The 22,191-nt window shown below is 32.3% G+C and overlaps 1 protein-coding gene across 2 annotated transcripts in view; it reads right to left on the bottom strand.

Moving 5' to 3' along the window:
* LOC118203578 (serine/threonine-protein kinase VRK1-like) overlaps positions 1 to 22,191 on the bottom strand; it is a 99,543-nt gene that overhangs the window by 18,624 nt on the left and 58,728 nt on the right. For both annotated transcript variants that reach the window (XM_085815876.1, XM_085815877.1), the window contains exons 9-11: positions 21,045 to 21,165; positions 20,865 to 20,923; positions 16,781 to 16,947 (exon numbers count right to left, since the gene is read on the bottom strand). In XM_085815876.1, coding sequence (XP_085672002.1) covers positions 16,781 to 16,947; positions 20,865 to 20,923; positions 21,045 to 21,165 — 347 coding nt within the window. The remainder of the gene's footprint in view (positions 1 to 16,780; positions 16,948 to 20,864; positions 20,924 to 21,044; positions 21,166 to 22,191) is intronic.

The raw sequence follows: 22,191 nt of genomic DNA, 5'->3' as shown, positions 1-22,191 counted from the left end.
ACATCGGCATCCGAATTCGTAGCTGAATTTGAAAAAAAAATCATCCACTTTCTTTGACGTTGTCGAAGCCGAAGCATTAACTTCATGTTTCATAACGTCGCTTCTTCCACCATGACTTATTATGAAGTCACACATGCACACGTTGCAAAATGCATAGTTATTTCCTTTGAAGGATTCTTTAATTGTTGGAAATTCGGCTTTGTAGGCAGGCCGAAAATATTGAGAATACGTTTTTTTTTAACTCATTTCGTAACAACGACGTATTAAAAAAATTCGTAGCACGTGGAAAAAAAAAAAAAAAAAAACCCAGAATGCGACAATCTATGCTCGCTGAGTAATTCCCTTGCTGCTGAAGCGAACGCGAAAAAAATAATCTGGCGCCCACAAAGAAAAGAGTGGGAGAAACAAGTTCAGCGCATTGGATTGGCTGGTAAAGTGGCGAGTTGGGAGAAACCGCAGGTTACTGGATTCGAAGTAGTTGGTAGTTGGCGGTAAAACACGATGCAATTGGCAAAAATCGCTGAATTGGCGAAAAATTCTAAAATATCGACAGAAATCACTAAAAACACTTGAAAAAGGAAAAAAATCGTAAAAAAATGGATTACGATCGTAAAATCGTAAAGACAAACGCATTTACGTAAAAATTACGAAAAATTCGTAAAAGTTGGCAGGTATGTGGATAGGATAGTCATGGGAGACGAGTCTTGGTGTTATAAATATGACTCTGAAACCAAGCGTCAACGCTCCGAATGGCAGTTTCCAAGTTCACCAAGGCAGAAAAAATTTTGATTTGAAAAGTCCAAAATCAAGGTCATGTTAATCACTTTCTTCGATTGCGATGGACTCATTCATCATGAATTTCTTCCTCCTAACATGACTATCAATGGAGAGTTCTACACAGAAGTTCTTGACCGGCTTCGAAAACGAATTCGTAGAGTGAAGCCTCATTTTCAACAAAATGGGAGGTGGCTGTTGCTACATGACAATGCCCCTCCACACATTGCGTTGCCTGTGAGGCAATTCTTAGCCCATCATGGTGTCGTTGAAACGCAACATCCATCATACTCTCCAAACCTAGCATCTGCAGACTTTTTACTGTTTCCTAAGCTGAAAAATTCGCTGAAGGAACAAGATTTCAGGATGTTGAAGCCATCAAGAAAACTGTAACATCACTATTAAAGAGCATTCCGAAAAAGGACTTAAAAACTTCTTTCCGAAATTTGTACAGCCGAGCACAGACATGCTTAATGGCTGATGGGGATTACTTTGAATCATATTAAATGGCTTTGTGTTTAACCTTTTTTCCTTCCGAGTTATTCCATGAGACCTGGAAACTAATAGCTGGACCTTGTATCTCACACCCAGAAAATCAGTGCTATGCTTGCTTCATCTTGGATGTGTGAACAAGTGTTTTCACCCATAAACCTTAGAAAGAATTATTTCAAAGGTAGACTGACAGATGAGCATTTAGCCTCAATCCTTAGAATAAGTAAATCTCATTTCAAACCTAAATATAAGGAACTTTTAAAAATGAAATCGCAATTTCATTTATCTCATTAACATAGTTAAAGTGCATTACTTGTATATTGTTTTTAAAATTTTAGAAAAATTTAGCTTGGCCCGCCAAACTTTTTTTTCTTCCGATTTTTGGCCCGCGACCGAAAATGTTTGCTCATCCCCGATCTACATACATAACATTTAGGGGCTCACTTTCAGTTATATTAATATTGAGTAATTCATTTAAACACTTAAACCAGCTAATCTAATAATAATAATAATAATCATGGCTTTCATTTTGAATGCGCAATAAAATGGTGGAAGAACAAAATGTGTACAAACAATTTTAGTGGAGTCACCTATCAATCCACAAAGCAACTACACAGTTAAGTAAGGTAGATAGCCTATTGGAAGAATATCTGGAATCTCTCCTTTTTCAAAGGGGGGAGGGAGGGTTTGTATAAATTGCTGTGTTGTGAATTACAGGCTACGATTAGCTGCCAGAACTACAGTTACTGTGTATGTGTGACAGTTGAAGTATTTGAAGATAACACTCAGATTTTATTTTTGCAAATTAGGTTAGTTTCCAAAAACGCATTAAATACTGTTTTCTAACCAACTGTAGATAAGAGAATGCATAGATTAATAAATCTTGAGAAGTGACTGAGATCATCAAGTGTCAAGGAAGTAAGATAAGTATAGAAATTCTCACAATACCGGACACTCACGAATGTGGCATTTGGACAAATCACATAAAAAGAGAAGAATATGACCCCATTCAAAATCATTGCAAAATTTAACAGTGCCCAGATGTGTTGCAAACACCCTCATTTTCTATTTAAAAAACTGCAAAAGACTTCTTAAATGTACTGAATGATTATAAAGCCACAAGAGCTACTACAAGAAATGCATTAGTGAACGCCAGGCACATTGCAAGTGATTGCATTAGCCATGTAGTGCAATTAAAATTGGCGCAGGAAGAAAAGACTGTCATTTGTGAAGTTTGGGTGGAGATAATGAGATGATTTCTTTTGTACAGCTAACTCCCTGTAACAAGAATGTTGCACTGGGACTATCTGCCGAAGATTTTTCTATATGTGCAATATTCAAAAGAATAGGTTGTAATAAATTCAGTGTGCTTTGTTTGCTGACAAAATTCTATCAAACTGGCTCATTAAACAGGAAGGTCTGAAGTGGACATCAAAAGAAATCTACTGCAGCAGAGGAGCAGTACCTTGTTTATCTATAATTCAGACATAGAAAAATAGCCTCAATCTCAGGGGCGCATGGGAATCAAAGTGTGAGTAAATGTAAACAATAATACTTGTTACGTCCCTCTGAAGCCAGATGGTGCTGCCATCGTTACTGTTTACAAAAAGAATGTTAATTAATTGAGAGTTTGCTTCAATGGCGAAACAGAAAGTGATTGTGGAAGTCTGAGTGTCTTTCACAAATTAGTATAATAAAGATAATGATATATTACACATTAGTTTGTTAATTAGTTTAATTAAGTGTTACAGTCCATTTAGAATTTAGCCGAACCATTTGAGTGGTCCTTCAAGCTGGAGCGATATTGGCTAAGTAAATAATCTAGTGTAAAACAGTGAGTTTGCCATTTTGTTTCTATGGAATTTGTGTTTGTGGATTATAGCCAGTTGCTGAAAGAAAGGGGTACGTAAAAAACCCTTGAAACTCGATTCATTATTAACTGTTGCATTTAGTAAATTCTGAATTACGTTTGTGTGATAATTTGTTATTATAAGTGTATCGAAAATGCCTACGAAATTAAAAGATGTTCTCACTAAAAAGAGAACTCAGAAAACTATCTTATTGAAGTTGCAAAAGAAACTTTGTGAGCCAGATTTAAGTGTTAGTGATTTAGAATTGTTAAAAACTAAATTTAACAATTTGCAAAATGAATTTGATAATATTTTTGATTGAATTATCAATTTAAGTAGTGAAGAAAATATCGAAAAAATCTTCAGTGAGTAAGACGAAATCAATAGTAGTATTATTGATACAGAATTTGAAATAAATAATAGATTGTCGAAAGCTGTTAAAGAAAATAAAGTAGAAAATACAGTAATTTCTGAAAATACTGTTGTGCGTTTATCTAAGATTGCGTTACCGACATTTTCACAGGGTTCGTAGCCACATTTTAGTTAAAAAATAAGCACCTACAAGCACATTAAAAAAAAAAAAAAAAAAAAAAAAAAAAAAAAAAAAAAAAAAAAAACCACTTGTCTAATTGCATTATACACAACAGCATAACTTTAAAAGAAAAATTAGACTTGTAATTTAAAATATGAGAAATTCAGTATTTATGAAGAGCGAATAAGCCTTACTCAACCAAAGAAAATAACTACTTTTTTTTTTTTTTTTTTTTATTATTTTAAATAGAATTTCAATTTACAGAACTAGTTTACAATGAGAGAAAAAACTATGTAGAACTAAATTTTATTACAAGATTTAATGAAGAAATTTTGGTTCAAAACAGAGAAAATAAATAACAATAAGCCATATTTATTATATTCGCTTCGCACCGAAAAATAAATAATTTATTTGTCCATTCATATTTAAGTAATTTAACTTAAATCAAAATTATGAACATTTTCTAAATTTTCTCTTATAACAGTTTTCCCTTAACAGATATTGCAAGCAAATTTAAGTAAAAAAAGGCACTTTTCTGAAATCAGGAGACTGGAAATTGCTTCATGCAATCATCCTTTAAAAGCTTAAATAACCGGCATATTCGGAAATCACCGAACATCTGAAAATTCCGGATAGTCGAGCATAATTAGTAAAAGAAGAAGGGGGTTAGATTGTAGCCGTTCTTTAGATCTTTCAGCTAAATAATGATTTTGACATTTCGATATGTGCATCATATAAAAAATAGCCGAATGGAACTGAAAAATAATCTCCTTAGCAAGCACAGTAAAATTCTCTTTTATATCTGCGAAATATCGCAAACGATATTGCGCAATATGTGTGCCTTAATTCTTCTGCACGTGATATTACTCAATCAGAATGAACTGCTGCCGGTATTCGGAGAACAAATTACTAAATAAAGGAAAACGCCCCTTTGCTTCGTCCAGTTTTAACAGTCTTGCGCCCATGTGGCATATTTATGACTGAGCAGGATATGTTGCACTCTGTGCAATATCCCTGCCATACTCATATTGATTAATAAAGAGATTTACCAATCTGGGGTGTTTTTCATTCTAATTTTGAACAGACTGCATTAAATTTCCGGAATGGAATCATTCTTCACTTGGGTTGGTAGATTGAAGAACTTTTAGTCCTATTCGATCCAGGTTAGAAAGTGACCCCCCCAAAAGTCAGTTGCTTGCTTTGCTGCAAACTGTAACGGTTTCAATATTCGAGATTTTGCAGAGAAGGGGGAGAACCTACAACTTCTGTACTGTATAATGCATTGCCCCCCCCCAAATTATTTTGCCTATTCGATTACTTTCACTTTATTTACACCATTCCAAATTTCCAAATATTATTCCTTAGAAAACTAATCTGTGTTAAAACACACCCATTTTTGAAGTTTATCTAAACTTCAGTAGTTACTGCAAATATATTATTATAAATATTCATACATATGTTCATAATATAAGCATACCGATCATAATAAACACGAATATGAACTGACCACGCAGAATGAGAATGTAAATTATTAAAATCTTGATAGAAATTCAAAAGTGTGTAGTATTGGATGGGAGCAAAAGAATACGGAATGAACTGGAATTTTCTAAAGCTTTCGCAGATTTTTGACCAATAGAACGATTGTCTGTAATCACACGCACAAAAGGTTATGTAAAGGGACGAAAAGCTATTTCTGGGAGTATGATTCACCATCTGAGGTTACATATAAGGAAGAAAAGTTGTTTATTTAGTTTCAGCTTTGGTACAGGGAAAAAATGTGCATGCATTAAAAAAAAAGAAAAAGAAAAAAAAGAAAAAAAAAAAGGCACTGAAAGCAAAAAATAAGCACTAAAAAAAAAAAAAAAAAAAAAAAAAAAGGGAGTGCTTTAGAGAAAATGTAAGCACTTATAAGGGTTTTTATATTTTATTTTCAAATATAAGGACTTATAAGCACTTGTAAGGACCACTACGAACCCTGTTTCAGAAGAAATGCATTCTTGGCTTTCCTTTAAGGATATTTTTAAAGTGAGTATTGATCAAAACCCAAATTTATCAGATGCTGTAAAATTGCAATATTATAAATCAGCACTTAAAGGAGATGCCTTTAGAATTATCCAAATGATAGCTATAACGGATAATAATTATAAGTTAGCGTGGTCTCTCCTTGAAGAAAGATACTCAAACCCTAGAGAACAAGTGTATGCTCATCTTAAAAGTTTTATGAGTATTCCCGTTATTCAAAATGAGTCAGCTTCTGCGATTCTAAATTTAATTGATGTTACAAGTCAAGTTGTAAGATCGTTAGAATGTTTAGAGCAAAAGTTAGATGGGGTTTCATCTGCTATATTTGCCTTTATTCTTAGACAGAAACTTGATCAGAATACTACGTTATGGTGGGAAAGGAATTTAAAGAAAGAAAAAATACTGAACATCACAGAGTTATTAGAATTTCTAAAGGGAGGACATTAAACGCTTCAAGAATACCAGTAACGTCTAAACGAAATCGGCCAAAGGTTTCATGTGTGACTGAGAAACATGCATTTATTTGTAAACTGTGTAATGTGGAACATAAATTAATTTAAATGTCCAAAATTTCAAAAATTCAGCTAAAAAGGATAGAGTTGATTATGTTAAAAAGCAAATTTATGTTTTTGCTGTTTTGGAAATCATGGAGTGAGAAATTGCCCTTCAAATTACTCTATGTTTTTATTGTAGGCTATGCTTTTCTGCATAGCACAATTCGTTACTGTGTTATGAGAGAGAAAAAGTTTTGATTTCTCAAAACAGAAACAGTTGCAAAATCGCGTCTCTGTCGGATCAAAAGTCAGACGCCAGTTTGTCTACGGAAGTAGTGAAACTGAACACTCAGGCAGAGCCATTTATAAATAAAAATTGTAATGCAGTTAATAAAGTCCTACTATCGACAGCGATTGTTTGTATTAAAGGAATATTTCCAGCCAGAACTGTACTTGACAGTGGAAGTATGATTCATCTTTGTTCATTGGAATTAGCTGATAAGCTTCATTTTCAAAGAAAAAATGTAAACGTATCAGTAGGATGTTTATCTGGGATTTCAACAATGGTGAAATCAAAAATAATTGCGGTTATTTTAAATGGAGGAAACACATACAGTCGTAAACTAGAATTTTTCATAATTCCGAAAATTACTCATTTTATGCCTTCTAGACAAATTGATGTCTGTAATATTACAATTCCACAAGGAGTTACGTTAGCTGATCCAGACTTTCATAAACCGAGAAAAATTCAGTTACTTCTAGGATCCGAAATACTTTTCGATTTGATAAGATCCGGGTAAATTTACGTACCAAATTCAAATTTAGTGTTACAAAACTCAGCATTTGGGTATTTAGTGAGCGGGAGCATTGAAGATTTACCATGAGAGAAACAATTAATGCATTGTGGGTTAATTTATGACAGTGCTGAAGCACAGTTGAAGAAGTTTTTTGATTTGGAATCAATTGGTATTAGAGATGATCCAAATTATTACGATGAAGATAAAGCATTAGAGATATTTAACAAAACTGCTAGTTTCAAAGATGGTAAGTATATTGTTAACCTGCCTTCGAAGAAAAGTTGGGAACATCTTGGCGACAATTTTGGTGTCACAGAAAAAAGAATAAAGATCCTGATGAAGAAAATGCAGCATGATAATACATTATACCTAAAATAAAGAGAAACTTTAGAAGAGTACCTAAATCAAGGGATAATAGAAAGAGTATTAGATTCCAAGAAACCAGTAAACAAGCTAGGTTTTTATATGCAGCATCATGCAGTTTATAGAGAAGAAAGTATTACAACAAAAATGCGTACTGTATTTGATGCGAGCTCACATGAAATAGGTAGTCTGTCCCTGAATGATTGTTTGTGGCCAGGTATTAATTTAAATCAAAATATATTTGACCAGCTGATATATTTTAGACTTAATAGAGTTATAATCTTAGGAGATATCGAAAAGGCATTTTTACATATCGTGTTAGCTGAGAAAGATCGAGATGCAGTTAGATTTTTATTTAAGAATATTGATACACCTTTGCAGAATACCGAGTATCAGCTAGAGGTGTATAGGTTTAAGCGTGTGCTCTTTGGTGTTAATTCCAGTCCCTTTTTGTTAGCGGCAACTATAAAGCTGCATAAAGGCATTTTTACATACCATGTTAGCTGAGAAAGATCGAGATGCAGTTAGATTTTTATTTAAGAATATTGATACATCTTTGCAGAATACCGAGTATCAGCTAGAGGTGTATAGGTTTAAGCGTGTGCTCTTTGGTGTTAATTCCAGTCCCTTTTTGTTAGCGGCAACTATAAAGCTGCATATCCAAAAGTATAGAAATGTGTATCCCTATATCTTTCAAATTCTTGATACATGTATGTATGTTGATGATCCTGTTACAAGAGCAGATGATGTATCAGAAGACTTAAAAATTTCAAGGAAAGCAAAGGAAATTATGAGTTGAGCTGGGATGAACCTATGCAAATGGATGACGAATGATTATCATTTAGCTAAAAAATGGAAAGAAGAAAATTTTGACATTCTTCTGCTAAGCTCAAATGAAAAGATACTCAAAGTATTAGGAATTCAATGGAACATTCAGGAAGATAGTTTGAGTATAGAGACTTCTTGTTTGACTGAAATTTCGAGGAGAAAGAAAAGTACCAAACGCTTCATCCTCCAAACAGCTGGAAAAATATATGCTCCCCTTAGACCCATCACACCGTTCACTGTTAGAATAAGACTTTTACTACAAAAGCTATGGTTACATAAATTACCATGGGATGAAGAGCTTCCTTCTGATTTGAACGATGAACGGTCTCAGTGGTGCAGCGAGCTTTCAGAACTTAGTAACATTAGTGTTCCAAGATTTGCTTTGGTTTCAAGTGATGGAAATATAGAGATCAATGTTTTTTCTGACGCAAGCCAAAAGTCATATGGTGCAGCCGTTTACGTAAAGGTACAGAATCAAGAAAATATTTCTGTGAATTTGCTGGCTTCCAAGAGCAGAGTTTCACCTGTCAAAAAACATTTTCTTGCCTCGACTTGAATTGCTGGGTGCACTGATTGCTGCAGGATTGGGAATGGAAGTTAAAGTTCTAAATCGTAAAGGTTCATCTAGTATCTTTTTCTGGAGTGATTCTAGTAGTAAACTAGCAGAAGATGGAAGTCTTTCGTTCAAAATCGTGTGGATGAGATTCAGAAGTTGACTAATCCAGATTCATGGTTTTATTGTTCAACCAAGGACAATCCAGCCGATCTTCTAATGCATGGAGTTAGTGCCTCTTCTCTAGTGAACAATTCTAAGTGGTGGACTTGTGCAGAAATTTTGACAGAGCCAAATTTTCCCTACAAGTGTTTACAACCAATAGTTCCAAAGGTTGAGAAACTAAAAGTTCTAGTGACATTAATGACATTTTTAGAGAACTATGCTGATTGACATGAACTCTAATGTTTTAGACGAACTCTTGAATATTAGTAACAATTATTATGAAATGATTAATTTTCTTTCTTATATTTTTAGGTTCATTTGTAATTGCAGGAAAGGTGGATCAAGAAAGGTAGGCTCTCTTCAACTAGAAGAGAAAAGAATAGCTGAAGAAGTGCTTATTAAACATGAGCAGAGGGTTCTATTTTGTAAAAAGGACATAACAGGTAACTTAAAAAATTTACATCCCTTTGTTGATCGTGAAGGAATAATTCGTATTGGTGGCCGTCTTGAAAAAGCTTCTTTACCATTTTCTCAGAAATATCCTACAATCATACCAAAAAATTCTAAGCTAAGTAAGATTTATTTTCCTAGTGAGCACAGAAGATTATCGCATGTTGGCCCTCAAGGATTATTTTGACCATTAGGTGGTAGAGATTTGGCACGAAAAACAGTACATCCTTGTGTTACATGCTTTAAACGCAAATCGATTTTGTCTTCACAGATTATGGGTAATTTACCATACGAGAGAGTTAATAGATCACCCCTATTTAATGTTTCAGGTTTGGATCTATGCGGTCCCTTTTATGTAACTTACAAGCATCAGAGAAAGGGAGTGCTAAATAAAATTTACATTTGTGTATGTTTGTGATACGAGCTACTCATCTTGAGAATTTGTCAGATTTAACTTCTAGTGCTTTAATTGCCACTCTTAAGCGTTTCATGGCCAGATATGGCAAATATGTGAAAATATTCACTGATAATGCCCCTAATTTTGTAGGAGCAAATTCTCTGTTGAAGAAATTCTACAATGTAATTAATTTTCCAGACAAAACTTTAGCCTCATATTTCACATCTGAAAGAATAGACTGGAACCCAAGTCCCCTCATTTCGGAGGGCTATGGGAAGCCGGTGTAAAGACCGTAAAATATCACTTACAGAGAACGATAGGAAATTTGCGTTTTACATATGAGGAGTTTGAAACTATAATTGTGCAGGTAGAGGGAATATTGAATTTTGAGACCTCTTACACCTACTTCCAATGACTTTGATTGTTATGACGTTTTGACCCCAGGTCATTTCTTAATAAGGAGGTCATTACAGGCGATTCCGGAGCCAATGATAATAAACGTAAATGAAAATAGGTTAAGCCGGTGGCAGAGAACAATGAAAGTAGTTCAGATTATTTGGAAGACATGGTCAAATGACTATTTAGGAACTCTGCAGCAGAGAAACAAGTGGATGATAGAGAAGGACAATATTTCTGTTGGTACTATGGTACTCGTCAAGGAGGATTATCTGCCAGTTTACAAATGGATTTTAGGTCGAGTTATTAAAGTCTATCATGGATCTGACAATAAAGTAAGAACTTTTAAAATCAAAACAAAATCAGGGGAATTAAAAAGAGCAATCACAAAGATCGCCGTTCTTCCGATAGAAAACTGAAATGATATTGTTGCATATGTATTGTATTTTGTCCTAGTATTGTAATAGTTGTAGTTACAGTAATAGTATATTATACTGTTTATAAGTATACTAACTTTGTTTAAGTTACAATGTATGTATAATTTCTTGAAATTTTGTAATTTCAAACCGGGGGAGTGTTACGTCCCTCTGAAGCCAGATGGCGCAGCCATCGTTACTGTTTACAAAAAGAATGTTAATTACTTGAGAGTTTGCTTCAATGGTGAAGCAGAGAGCGATTGTGGAAGCCTGAGTGTCTTTGACAAATTAGTACAGTCAAAAGTCGTTAATCCGGACTCATCGGGACTTCAGCGATTCCGGATTATAGATCATCAGTTTAAATCTGGTAAGATCGCATGCAGAAATTACAAAATTAAAAATATGAAACCGTAATTTATGAAATAAAGAACAATTATGATCTAAAGGGTATCAAAATTTACAAAAAGAAAAAGCTTAATATTTATTTGTTTACTTTATTAAACATTTCTTTCAATGTAAGTTGCTTCGTTTCATGTGATAATACTTTCTCTTTAATTCTATTAAACAGACATAATTTCTTGTTTAGTTACAAAGTTCCGCTGTTCAAGTCCTATAATTGCTGTGTTGAGAATACCGACTAATTTGTCAATCAAAATGTTTTCGTTTTCAATAACCTCTGGGTCAATTTCTTCACTATCGGAAGCGAATTATAATGACGAGGAACTTGATTTAAATCATATCCAACACGGAGTACATCGACATGAAATACTACTCTTAGTAAAGAATTATAAGCCAAATAAAATAAAAACATCTGCCCTGAAGATAAGGATAGTGCTGACAGATCAACTTCCAATCCGCAGCGTGAAATTGATAAACAGATTTCGGATTTCAAAACATACTTTCGCTTTGTAGATACAAATTACATATTAGTAAATATATATCGGAAATTCTATTTGACATAATCAAAAGTTCAAGCTTACTTTTATAAAATTGCTCTAACAGTCTGCAAAAAATAATAAGCCGGATCCAATTCGAAGATTAAGGAACAACGCAACGTGCAACATTAACTGAATTAGATAATTTTAGCTTAGCTTATACCTCTGTTACACATTAAACGCGCATGTGCACAAACATATTCGCAGCCGTAAAGGTCTTACACGCACTCTTAAACGCCTGTGCGCATGCATGAACGCGACGCTACAAACTTTCTGCGCGTTCACAGCGCAGAAAGTTTGTAGCTTTGAGGTCCGGATTATAGATCATTCCGGATTATGGGTGTCCGAATTAACGACTTTTGACTGTATAATAAAGATAATGATATATTACACATTAGTTTGTTAATTAGTTTAATTAAGAGTTACAGTCCATTTAGAATTTAGCCGAACCAATACTATTTCACAGATGTTTGATTCTAAAAAGATTCATGGGACACCACTCAAGAAAGAAGCCTCTACTTACTGGGGATAATTTAATTAAGAGTTACAGTCCATTTAGAATTTAGCCGAACCAATACTATTTCACAGATGTTTGATTCTAAAAAGATTCATGGGACACCACTCAAGAAAGAAGCCTCTACTTACTGGGGGGGAGAAAGGAAAAAAAAAAGGAAAAAAAGAGCAGTTGCCATACAAAATGTGAAATGGATTTCTGAGGAATAAAAAAATAGTTATATTCTCATATGAACAAACAGTTCAGACTGTCAACAGATAGTTCACCATTTAATGAAGAATTTAACTTGAGTGGATAAAACTATTAATCACTTTACATAGACAATATCAAAATTTATAATATACTGCCACTTTTGTCTTGCTCATTTAATCAGGAAGACAAAACTACAAATACTAAAATCAAGTATACGTAAATGAACAATACTTATGCAGATAAACAGTACTTTTACAAACTAATTAAATATTAATTATGAATATAGTTTTTTAGGCTTCTTTACTTGTCAACCACTTGAAACAGAAACTTGTTCTGGAAGCGGAACATTCAATTTCTAAGACTTTTTTTGGGTAATAAAGGATGGGTTGACTTAAATTTGCCCCAGATATACAGACATTCTGCAGAGAACATGCTTGCCTACTATTTATGACCAATATTAAGGTGACCATACATCCTGAATTTCCCAGGACAGTCCCAAAAAACAGTAGTGTGAGAACGTAAAAGTTTAACTGCATATATTTATTTAAGCAGTGTAGATTGCAAACTGAGAATACAAGCATAAGTTAAGAGATACAAGCATACTGGCTGCATAAACAGGGAATTCTCCAACTAACGTTTACCATACGAAAATTGTAGTGGGGGAGTTCCATTTATCATTCCTGTACAAGCATAAGTTAAGAGATGCGAGCTATACCGGCTGCATAAACAGGGGATTCTCCATCTAACATTTACCATACAAAAATTGTAGTGGGGGAGTTCTATTTTTCACCCCAACCCCCCCCCAACATACATGGAATTTTTGCTCACAGTTGCAGTTCAGACTTTCACTTACACCTAGCGCTGCAATTTTTAATTGATATGTTAATTCAATAATGATTTTAATTTATAATATACATATATATTTTTTAATTATCAGTGGAGCATTACATACATGTTCAATGGTTCATTACATACGTTAGTATGTATGATTCTCCTTACACATTATCACACAACATCTAAAATTATTTTTTCTCATGTTTAGATTGTAAAGATTTTATGTCATATTGAGTTTGTGTAAGGTTCAAAAATATTTTAAAGAAACAAAGACCATAGCTAGGGTTTTCAACGCCCAAGGACAACTGAAGACGCCCTCGGGTGCGATATGCGATTCGTCTTTTCGCCCCTTTCTATGAACCAAGAATGGAAAATATTTCATTCTAAAATTTCATAACATCAATTGCCGCTCCCTAGATGCTGAGCCTGTGAACAGTTGCCCCCCTTGCCCCCACCCTAGCTATGCCATTAACATTTTAACTGTCAAGTAATTTTGATGATTTGGGTGCATAAATTGTCATTTTTTTTTATTCCAAAAATGAAATGTTTGCCTCAAAGTAAAAAAAAAAAAAAAAAAGCACTTTGAACTTTAATCTCTATCCTTTGAAAAACAGATGGCAGTCAAATCCTGCCATCTGTTGAACTGAAGCCGAAATAAACTTCTCACGATATATATTCAGGTATAACAATACAATGCACTAAAAAAAAATTAGCCTGAGTAATATTCAGGCATGACATTTTGGAATACGAGTGCTGTGCCTGACATTATTTCGGGTATGACAGTTAAAAGGTTAAAAAAATCTGCTTAAATGATGACATGTATCGATACTTCCTATTTGGCAAAGACATGTATTTTTTATTCATCAACAGTGCATTACATATGTGCTAAGGATATATTTTACTGCACTCTGATTTTTATTAATTATTTATTTATTTTTGCCATTAATATTTCAGTAATAGGTTAAAAAAAAAGAAAGTGTACATTTAACAAAGACCCACAGAATGAATATCCATTTATTGGGAAAAAACTATAAGTGATTCCAATGAATGGTGAAGTACATGTTCTTCAGAATTTTCAATAAGCCATGGTGGTGTATAGATATTAAATTTCATAGAAATAGTAATAAAGATAAAATGTCAAACTTTGCTGCTGCATTTAGCTCGTCAAAGAATTTCTTAAAACAGGATAAAATGGGTGATGAAGAAGAACTAGCTGCAATAGAAGGTACTTTTGCATACCATACTATTTGTCACAACCATAGTTTTAGGTCTATGGATTGTACATCCTGCTTCAAGTCACATTTGAGCCTGAATTTCAATGTGTACACGAACTAAGGCTGAAGCTATAACACTAAATGTTTTCATACATTTATTTAGTGTTATAGCTTTAAGACAGGGGTTCCCAACATTATGTCTGCGAGCACCCTGGTGCCCGCTGCCGTGTGATTACAATAAATATGTTTTAGTTTTCAATAAAATTCTATATGAAAGTTTTCTCATTTTTAAGTGAAATAGAAATTGTGTGGAACACAGATACGACTACAAAGCGAAATGTGACCAATCTCTCTCTCCCTTTTTTTTTTATGTGCATGTATCATTAACTCTATCCAACTATAAATTCACCTTTAAAAAGTAAATGGTGCCCGCCATCCAATATATATTCTAGAATGTGCTCTTAGGAACAAAAACTTTGAGACCCCTGCTTTAAGAGCTTTTCACAGTAATTTGAAAAAATGTTCATGTTTCCGAACTTAATTGATGCGTCCAATCACAAGGACTTTTCCAATACTTGCCAGATTTATATATTGGAGTTACAGAGTTATAATTAAAATTATAGAATTTGAATCCTCCCCCAGTAAAACATCCAATATTGTCATCAACTATTTTATTACCTGTCTTGAAGAAAATAATTGAAAAGAAAAAAATATTGGTCATTGTGTCAATACAAATCTGAGTTTTGGAGGAACTGACAGATGTAAAGAAAAAAAAATGCTTTTGTAACAAAACCTTAACTATATGGTTTGAATGGAGTTGGATGTGCAGAGCATATTATCCATAACACAATAAGAACACCTGGTATTTTGCATTTGACATAGAAACGATTATTTCTAAAATATACTTTAAAAATTATATTGTTAGAGTAGAAACATTAAGAAATTTCTGTAATTTCGTAGAAAACAAATTTTCAATTATACTAGGATATTCACAGACGAGATAGTTAGCATTACTTCACCCAAATAAAAGGGTAATCCAAATGTTTTTACCACTGACGACTTATTTTCAACCTTAAAAAAAGTGCCCCACGCTTATTTTAAGAAAATGCAGTTGCAGAAGCATAGCTACATTTTGTTAATACTTAGACTTCAGTATTTCATAAAGTTATTACAACAATTGAAAATCCAACTGCGTCTGTATTTGATGTAATTGTTTCAATGGATGCTCTGAAATTCAATACAGGATATCCTTATTCCAATAAATGTTAAAAAAATTCTAGAAAAACTTAAAAAGAATGGAGACATGCCACAATAGCAAGTAACTGAATTTCGAGAAGCTACTGTTTCATTTTATCAAACTGCTGTTACTTATTTAGAGAAATGGACGAAAAGGTATTTCAGAGGATGGAAATGTACAGTTGGATTATATTAAACAAAATCCCTTCTTGGAGTCAAATTGAAATAGCCTTTTTGTTAATTAATAAAATGATACCAAATCATAAATTATTTTAAATGATATATATAAGGAATAGGTTTACCTTAAACAATACATCACAGAAGAAAATATATTGGAATAGTAAAAAAGTAAGATGTGCCCACTTCAGATGGGGATGGAAATTAACTGCTTATTTTAATAAGAAACAGATTCCTTGCTCAAACATTTTAAAATTGCCAGAATTTTTTCGTCTTACTGTCACTAATGCTGCAAATGAGCGAGTATTAACAGTTTTTGGACTAGTGATAAGACATCTTAAAAGTGGACACTTTGAAGGGTATGCTAATCACAAAATGAAAATTTGATAAAAATTGCACTAACCTTATAAGAAGATCTGCAAGATATATATATAAACCACAGATACAAAAACCTCCTACACGAACTTCACCAAAATGGCAGTTGAGAGAGGCCGAGAAAAAGAGAGGAGCGTGTGGATTTCACCAACATTTATTCTGCCGATGTATTAATATGTAAATTTATCTATTATATTGTGTCTGAATAAAATAAAAATTCACATTTTTGTGAAGCTAGTATCTTCATTAATTGATGATTGATCAACCATTATTTTACGAATTATCAAGCATTTCTACATCATTGAATGGTACAGTTTTAAAAGCAAAAAGTGAATTTAAAAAGTAGTAAAGTGTGCTATATTTAGACATTTTTTTTTTTTTTTCTTTTGGTTTGTTGTTTACATTATTGATTGCAAGAAATTCATAAAAACAGTTAAGTTGATTATTTCCTCATCATATGCAATTATTCATCTACCCACTCATTTGGCCATATTTCATTATAACATAGATTACTTTACAATAAAGATTTTATTTTTGTGCTACTTCTAATATTATAACAAAGCCTATTATACAATATATATTAATTAAGTAATGCTTATATGAAGGCAACTAATTAATTTCAAAAATTATTTAAAAAATCTGTAGATGATTTTACAAGACTCATATAAATTTTCATTTCTAGAACTATAAACTCCAATAAATATCAAGCACTGATGTGACTGTTATTTTTTATAACAAAGAAATACTGATAGATTAGACACTACATATTCTTACCTTGCGAGCTGTTTCTTTAAGTTCAGAAGAAGTATATATAAGGACTCCATCATCTTCATATCCAGATCCTTTAATTGCAGCTGAAAGTATATTTTTACAGTGCTTATAATCCGGTTCTTCCTCAAAAGTTAGCCCAGCAACATATGTGAAATACTCAGCAATACCTCCTGAGGAAAGAAAGCAAAATAATTGCAGAGGCATATAATATGCTCTTTCTATACTGCTGATTTAATTTACAAACAATTAAAAATTCTACAATGTTTTTTACAAATTTTCATGTCTGAGTTATATATTTATGCATTGATACAAATTTAGCTCTTAAAACCTTACTTAAAGTTTTATACAGTATTTTCTGCCTCCTTTCTGCATGCCTTTGTGGTGTAATGGAAGCACATTTAGCATGCATTTGAGAGGTCCAGGGTTTAAATACTAGAGAGGACAATGCACATTTTTCATATCTTCTGCTTAAAAACGACCTAATAACTTTACGTGGTACCTGAACTAAAAAAAGTGGTGGATGATGATTCTTCACCACCAAAATTTGGCAATTGGGTCCCTCAATTCTGCATGCCTTTGTGGTGTAACAGTAGCACACTCAGCACATACTGAAGAGGTCCTGGCAAGGGTATTGCTCATTTTTCACTTCTCCGCTTAAAAAAAAAAAAGACTATGGATTTTGTATAATTATATAATAAAAAACTAAAGTGAGCGATTTCAGTCAGGAATTTAGATCATACATAGAGATTCAGTTTGATAATTCAGTTATCAAAATCAATTATCTTTTTTTAAACTCCGCCCTCCAATTTTTTGCTTGCATAGGATATTTAAGATCTTGCACTCAAAGCTTTCCACTTGGTTCTGCATACTATTAGAACAATATGCTTACTTCTTCGAATATCTAATTTTAGTTGGACTTGATTAAAAAGATTTGATTGGTAATTAAGGCATAATTTCTCAATTGCAAACCAAGACATGAATTTTCAATATTTCTTTTTCTTACATATGTTGCATATACTTGCAATTGAAGGCCTAAACATACATGTATTTAGAAAGCTAAGAAACATATGCAAAGAATACTAGGTGGTAACTAATGGTATTCTAATGGCATGAATTGATTACATCTAATGTATGACTTTCATTCAGAATAACTATAAAGATAATATATCTATCTGCTATTTTAAGTTCAAGACTGCAAATCACCAAGACTGGAGGAGGACTCAAGATTTCTTGAAATTCTCTTTCAGGAAGCCAAAAGTTGTCAATTGCAAAAGCAGAAATGAATCCAGACAAAAGTTATCTTTAACCTAACACAGCAATGATATACATGAATATTTTAATTGCAACAATTCTATGCAGCTGAAATAAGTTTATATTCCTGTTCAGTGTTCAGAAAGTTTTTTTTTTTTTTCACTAAAATATTTAAAAGCTGCCTCCTACTTTTAGACAACTTTAAACGATTTTAAATTCTCTTCATGAAGTTTTACGCCCTTTATCTTCAGACAGAAATTAAACTGAATAATTGGTTGTATTAACTAAAAGTAAAGCCCAGAAAATCTGTCATGGAAGAAATACCTTCCAGAAGTACTTTTTAAAGAATTGGATTATTTAGATTATGGCAAATAACAAGAGGATTATAAGTCTAAATGATGGGATGCTCTGGTGGACACCATATTTTAAGAGAAAATGGCTCAAATTCATGGATTTATCTAAAGCTAACTAGCTTATTTCTATTACATGTGGAAAACTATCAAAATACACATGCAGCAAGCCTGTTCACAAGGATTTGAACCATCTGTGTCTTAGCAGTCCAATGAAACTCAACAGAAATATCTTAGTTTCAATCGGATATAAAGTTTAAAAAATATTTTGATTATCACAACTGCTTTTATCATTAACAGTCTTGTGAGAAAGCATCATTTGTAGCTATAAAATTAAAAACCTAATTATTTGTTTGTTATTATGACAGGTTTAGCACTTCTTGTATTTCATAAGTTGCATAAAGAAAATAATTCACTGAATCATGAGGATGGGAGAGCAGAAGAAACTGGCAGTACATTATTTTTTTCTGCCTCATAATGTACATTGAGCATGAGGTGTGAAAACTGAAATAACACATCTGAAACAAAGGTACACATTAGTGCACTAATATCTGCTATTTTAATTTTCAGCAAATAAAAACAGAAATTTAGGTACTTTTCGTTTTGTCGGCGCATGCGATAAAGTCGCCAATAATGGTACAACCGAAACCAAACGGAATATCCCCACTGGTAACCTTTTACACCTCATTTTCAAAACAAGTCGCAGCCATTTCTTATCAGATTGATTGTTTCTTTCAACACAGGCATACAATTACATAGAATTTTTACCAGATAGTTCAATTTTATGTCCTAAGGCAATTCGTGGAAATTAAGTCAATTAGGATGCAATCACACGGCTCACCTGAAGGCGAAAATATAGAAAAGACAAAGTCAAGCATTAAATGCATGAATTCTAACGAGAATGCGCTAGCGATGTAAAGCACTGCGGTTTTACATAATTTCTGAGTAAGCTATTCGTACGAATTGAAATAATTCTTAGATTTAAACTTGTGTTCCAAATTAAGATTTAACTAACTTAATGTATATAATTACTGAGATAATTAAAATTTTTGTAGCGCAGTTTACGTGAGATAAGATCATTTGAGCCACGTGATATGAACCGGCGAATCAGGATGTTGAACCATGAAAGTATAGTAAATTCTTAAATTAACGTCTTTTTACATAATTCTAATTGATATTAAAATGTTTATGCCTTCAAAATAAAAAATTCATAGAACTAACATTTGTTAACATTTTTTGTGTATGCTGTATGTTGTCGCCAATAAAGTCTCCTTGGCGAGAATTACGCCAGCGAAACGGAAAAGTACCAAATTTATTCCTAACTGAAAAAATGTCTGATAATCATGATCATAACAAAGATAACACTTTCATTACAAAATATATCTAGCAAGACAGAATTTTTACAGCTATATTTTAAAATTTTACAAGTATATTTATACAATATAAATTCAAAATCAAATGAAACTGCAAATTTTTAAAGCACATTTAAATAAAAAAATAAAGAAAAATATACCAAGTCTACTAAATGCATCACGATAGAGTTACAAGAGTCTGTTAAATAATCATGTATTTAAACATCTGCAATAAAAAAATAGTCTTGAGGTACCAATAACTGACTGAATAGCACCTTACAATGCATGATTGGAAATCTTATTATCCTGATAGCAATCAAAATAGAAAAATCAGTCATTGGAAGTGAGTAAGGAAGGATTTTATATATAGAAGCTAAATGTGCTGAATAACTATTCAGTTTATCACAATGTAATTTCTGTCATTTCAATAAAAGAAAGGACACTTGCAAATTTAACAGTTTTAACATCTGAAAACTGGTGGCATTATTTTCACTATAGAAAGAAAATTATATCCATACATATATGAAATGTTACCAATCCATGCACCATAATATCTAACTCTTTACCTACTAATTATTAACTAGTACATAACAGTTAAACTTCTATGCACAATATTAATTTAAAATAAAGATTCATTGCCAACTCAGGACATAAATTTTTTTCAATATTCCCCTCTCAAAATTGTCTGCAATATTAAGTAAATATATCTTTTTAAAAAATCAGTTTGTGTTGTCTGAATGCATGTTTTGCATACAAAGATACAAGCTTATGGAAAATTTCAATACATTTTTAATTCAGAACTGTTCAATTTGAAATACACACACACAAAAAAAAGGAAGGAGCAGACAAAAACTTAAAAACACTGCATTTTCACAAACAGAAATCAATCCACTTAAAACATTCAAGAAACTAATAGTTAAAAAAAATTATATTCAAATTTTTTTATAACCAAGAATTAAATTTTATTTCTGTTTATTTGATATATGTCATTCAATCTCATAACTATGATAGCAACATATATTATGCAGAATATACAAGAATTGTATAGATAACAATAGTTCCAAAAATTTAAAACCTATCACCTTTAACAGAAGATAAGATTCACAAAAATTCAATTTTATAAAAAATTCTTACTTGGTGGAGAACGTTTCGGAAAACAACTTTTCATTAACGAAGAAACATTTGATAAATACCTAAAAAGAAAATTTCAAGAATGAAATCTTTCCAGGAAACTAACTTTTCATATATAGATACAAACAAAATACAGTAATACAAATTATAGCAACAACAAACTAAAAAAAAAAAAAATCATACATGCTTTTCTGACGACTAACACTTTCTGGGTCCTTTAAGTTATCTTCCCATGGCAGATGACCAGAGAGCCACTGAAGCATGTTATAGCCTAGAATTTCTAAATCCCCTCTTCGAGAATGAGCTGCAAAGTGTATTTTGAAAGGGAAAAAAAATCATGCACAATTACATGTAGATAAAAATATTTTTAATTTTATTTCACAGGAATATATATACATATAAAATCAGTACCAAGCTTAATGTTGATTCTAACATAATAATATAAAGCTGATTCTAACAAAAATATAATAGTTATCAAATATTTAAGAAAGTAGTTCAAAATATTGTTACATGTGTATGGGTTTTGCAATGGATTGAATGCACACAGAACCAATGATAGCTTGATAAAATTTACTTTACCAAAAGAAACACTACTTTCTACAAAAATACTCGTGCAGCTCTTCTCAGTATGACAGAACACAATCAATAGTACCCACTTCAAATTACTAAGAATATAAAACAAATGCAATGCAAAATGCATCTAAACAGCAAAGTTTACATGGAGATCTCTCAATACTCCAAAGTAGATTCTGAACTAAAACAATGAGAATTGATGCTTTCTCCAGTCTTATATAGTTTTCCCCCAGCCGATAGGAAATTTCCATTTTTCAAAGTTACTGGAAGTCACATACAATAGCTGGACACAGCTACAGTTACATATAGTGCCAATTACAGTTAGATAGGGAATGGACTAAAATGTCACCATATTTGGCGACTTTTGGTGATTTTTGCTAAATTTAGCAACAAAATTTATTTCCTGAAACCACTGCCAATTTGGTGATATTTCACCTTTAGCGAGATAACCAGTTACCTGAATGTTTAGAAGACTTAACCCTGTAATCTTATTTTTCCCCACAAAGCTTAATTTTTTCAAAGCACTTTACGTGAACACAAGAAATACTATAATTTTACATATAATTTCATTACATTTATTTATATATATATGGAATTCATGACAATATACCATGCATCATAAATTAATGACCTGTAAATATACTACATGTGAAAACGTTATGCTAATTTTTACCAAATTGTTTTTCAAAAACACAGATGTACTAAAAAATTAAAATCTCCATTATCACCACTAGTATTGATAATGATAAAAGCTTTT

Source organism: Stegodyphus dumicola, chromosome 4 (assembly GCF_044657685.1).
Source record: "Stegodyphus dumicola isolate Sdum_Otavi_A_Nest chromosome 4, ASM4465768v1".
NCBI classification, from domain to species: Eukaryota; Metazoa; Arthropoda; class Arachnida; order Araneae; family Eresidae; genus Stegodyphus; species Stegodyphus dumicola.
The sequence above is the reverse complement of the archived record's forward strand: the minus strand, read 5'-3'. Positions and strand labels throughout refer to the sequence as shown.